We start from the raw sequence: 2,476 nt of genomic DNA on the forward strand, positions 1-2,476 counted from the left end.
GGATTTAAATTTTATTTTAAAGGTAGTTTTGTTGTTTGATTTAAATTCATTAATTAAGAAAATTTCATAGGTTTTCTGGGGTTGTAGTAGTAAGCCATGACATCAAATATCTTTATGATTAAATAACTTATTACATGTTTTTTTAAATATTTAAATTTTAACACATATATTGATTATTTAATTAGTTTTTATGACAATTTTTTTTTCACAAACATCAAGTTTATCATGTACATATACTAATTATAATTAATCATAAAATAATAATAATCTCATTTTTTTTTTTTGGCAAATGTGAGATGTATTATGAGGTAAGTTTTTAAGTGGCTATCCACACTTACTAGCCATTTAATTTGTAGGGATGGATTAGTTATTAGGTAGATATTGGGTATTTAAACTCTATGACATATTCTAAAATATTCTTACTAGTAATCACAAATCAAAGGATGATATTTATTTTAAAGGTAGTTGTATTGTTTTATTTAAATTCATTAATTAAGAAAAAGTCATAATTGCTTTGGTATTAGTAAACCATGACATTGTAACAATGTCTACTTCATACATCTTCACTATTAAAAATCATATTATATGTTTTGTTAAATATATAAATTTGTAACACCTATTAATTCTTTATAATTAATAATAAAATAATAATAATTTTAAATAAAGTTATAATTTAATTAATTTTTATGATTTATTTTTTTAATATCATTATACTTATTATAAACGTATATTAATTTTTTATAATTAATAAAAAATACATTTTTTTAAATATATAAATTTTTATATTTTTTTTTTATAGCTAATGATAATTTAATATAAATTTACAATTTATTAATTTTTTTTTTATTTTAACAAAATCAAATTTATCACATATATTAATTCTTTATAATTAATCATCAAATAATAATAATGAGTCCAGAAACTGCTTCTGCTTGGCTAAGAGCTCGTCTTCCTCGGACGTAAGGAAACAGGTTAACGGCCCAAGACCCAGAGGCATCTGGCAGGAGTGAAAGCCTGCTCCCTTACGGACCACCAGCGGGTTATTTCAGGTGGCGTGGTTTTCCTTGATAACAGTGATGTGTCAACTGACATTCGCGGATAGCAGCCAGAGATGGCTGTCCTCACTGTTGGTTTGACAAACTGAGTTTGATAGGTTTTTCCACCTTTTGAAAAAAAAAAAAAAAAGGCTTCATTCCAAATTGATAACCATTAGTTTCCTGGTCTTTTATACTGTTCAGCTCGCCATTACAAGGGATTATTGTTATTAGAGGGGGCCATGGAGATGAGGTCATTTGCACCGTTTGGTTTACCTCTGATGTTACTGCTCCTCGTATCTGTGGTAGGCGCGCAGTATGGACCCATATCGGGAAGCTGTGACAACGTTCAGCTCCCAAGCGGAAGTATTTATTTCGATGCCATCGGAAACCTGCTCGTAGATCTCGAACAATACACAGACAGTGAGAACGGTTACAGCTACTACGAGACAATGAGAACGACGGACACAGTTTATTACGTCACTGGGCAGGGAGAGTGCACTAATGGCGCGGCCCAATCTTCCAGTGACTGCAGCGACTGCCTTTCTAGCCTGGGTGGGTCCATCTGGGACTATTGCAACAATTCTATGCATGCTCAGGTAACGTACGCTGGCCTATGTTCTATTTCCTACAGTTGTAACCAGGCCGAGTGACGACTGCAGCTTTTAGCATCGATATGTAATATCTCTATATACCTAAATAAGACTCTCTCATCTCTCTCATCTATTTCTTTTTCGTACTACAATGTGTACTTAGTGTAGTTTTCCAAAGTAAGGTTGAGTCGTTATGCTCAAATTGCTGTTGTTATTAATTATTCAAAAGCATTTATTTTACAAGAGTTTTTATGGGAAGTTACATCAGAGATATTACGTGGGGATATTATATATCGTTAAGTTAAGTTAATGATAGACGTCATTGCATGGAGTCATAATATGGATATATCAAATAAATGAAAAGATTAGTTTTGATATCTACATTCTACAATGCATTCGTCTAACATGTAAAAAAATTGAATCATTAATTATACTTATATTTTCTTACTCTATTAATTTATCAACTTTTTATTATTAAGATGGTGGAGCTAAGAGATCAATATCATTATAAAATCCATTTGGATTACACATACTCTAATAGGTATATTTACACATTATAAAACTGGTGTGACATTTAGTACCGTGTAATCTTTGTGTTATTCCTATTATTCATCTTCATATGGCATGTTCAAATGTTCTATTTTCTAGACACAAAATCAATTAATAATAAAATAATTTTTTTAATAATATTATTATAAAATTAATTAATAAAAAAAATAAAAATTTTAGTAATATTATTATTATTTTTATTCGCTTAAAAAAATTTAATATTAATAGTTTTAATATTATTAATGATATTAATGTTTTTAACATAAATAATATAAATATTAATTTTAATATTAATAATAA

At 28.4% G+C, this 2,476-nt stretch overlaps 1 protein-coding gene across 1 annotated transcript; it reads left to right on the plus strand.

Annotated features, from left to right (window-relative positions):
- Positions 1-1,276: 1,276 nt before the first annotated feature.
- On the plus strand, positions 1,277-1,687 carry LOC149170426 (antifungal protein ginkbilobin-like protein). The gene has a single exon (XM_089425580.1). The coding sequence runs from the start codon at positions 1,277-1,279 to the stop codon at positions 1,685-1,687; it is 411 nt and encodes a 136-aa protein (XP_089281706.1).
- Positions 1,688-2,476: the final 789 nt, after the last annotated feature.

Source organism: Pinus tabuliformis, chromosome 4_2 (genome assembly GCF_031772625.1).
Source record: "Pinus tabuliformis cultivar Carrire ecotype Pingquan chromosome 4_2, CPIR1, whole genome shotgun sequence".
NCBI lineage: Eukaryota > Viridiplantae > Streptophyta > Pinopsida > Pinales > Pinaceae > Pinus > Pinus tabuliformis.

Excerpts from the sequence above, each read along its gene's own strand:
- LOC149170426 (XM_089425580.1), top strand. The coding sequence starts at position 1,277 with ATGGAGATGAGGTCATTTGCACCGTTTGGTTTACCTCTGATGTTACTG.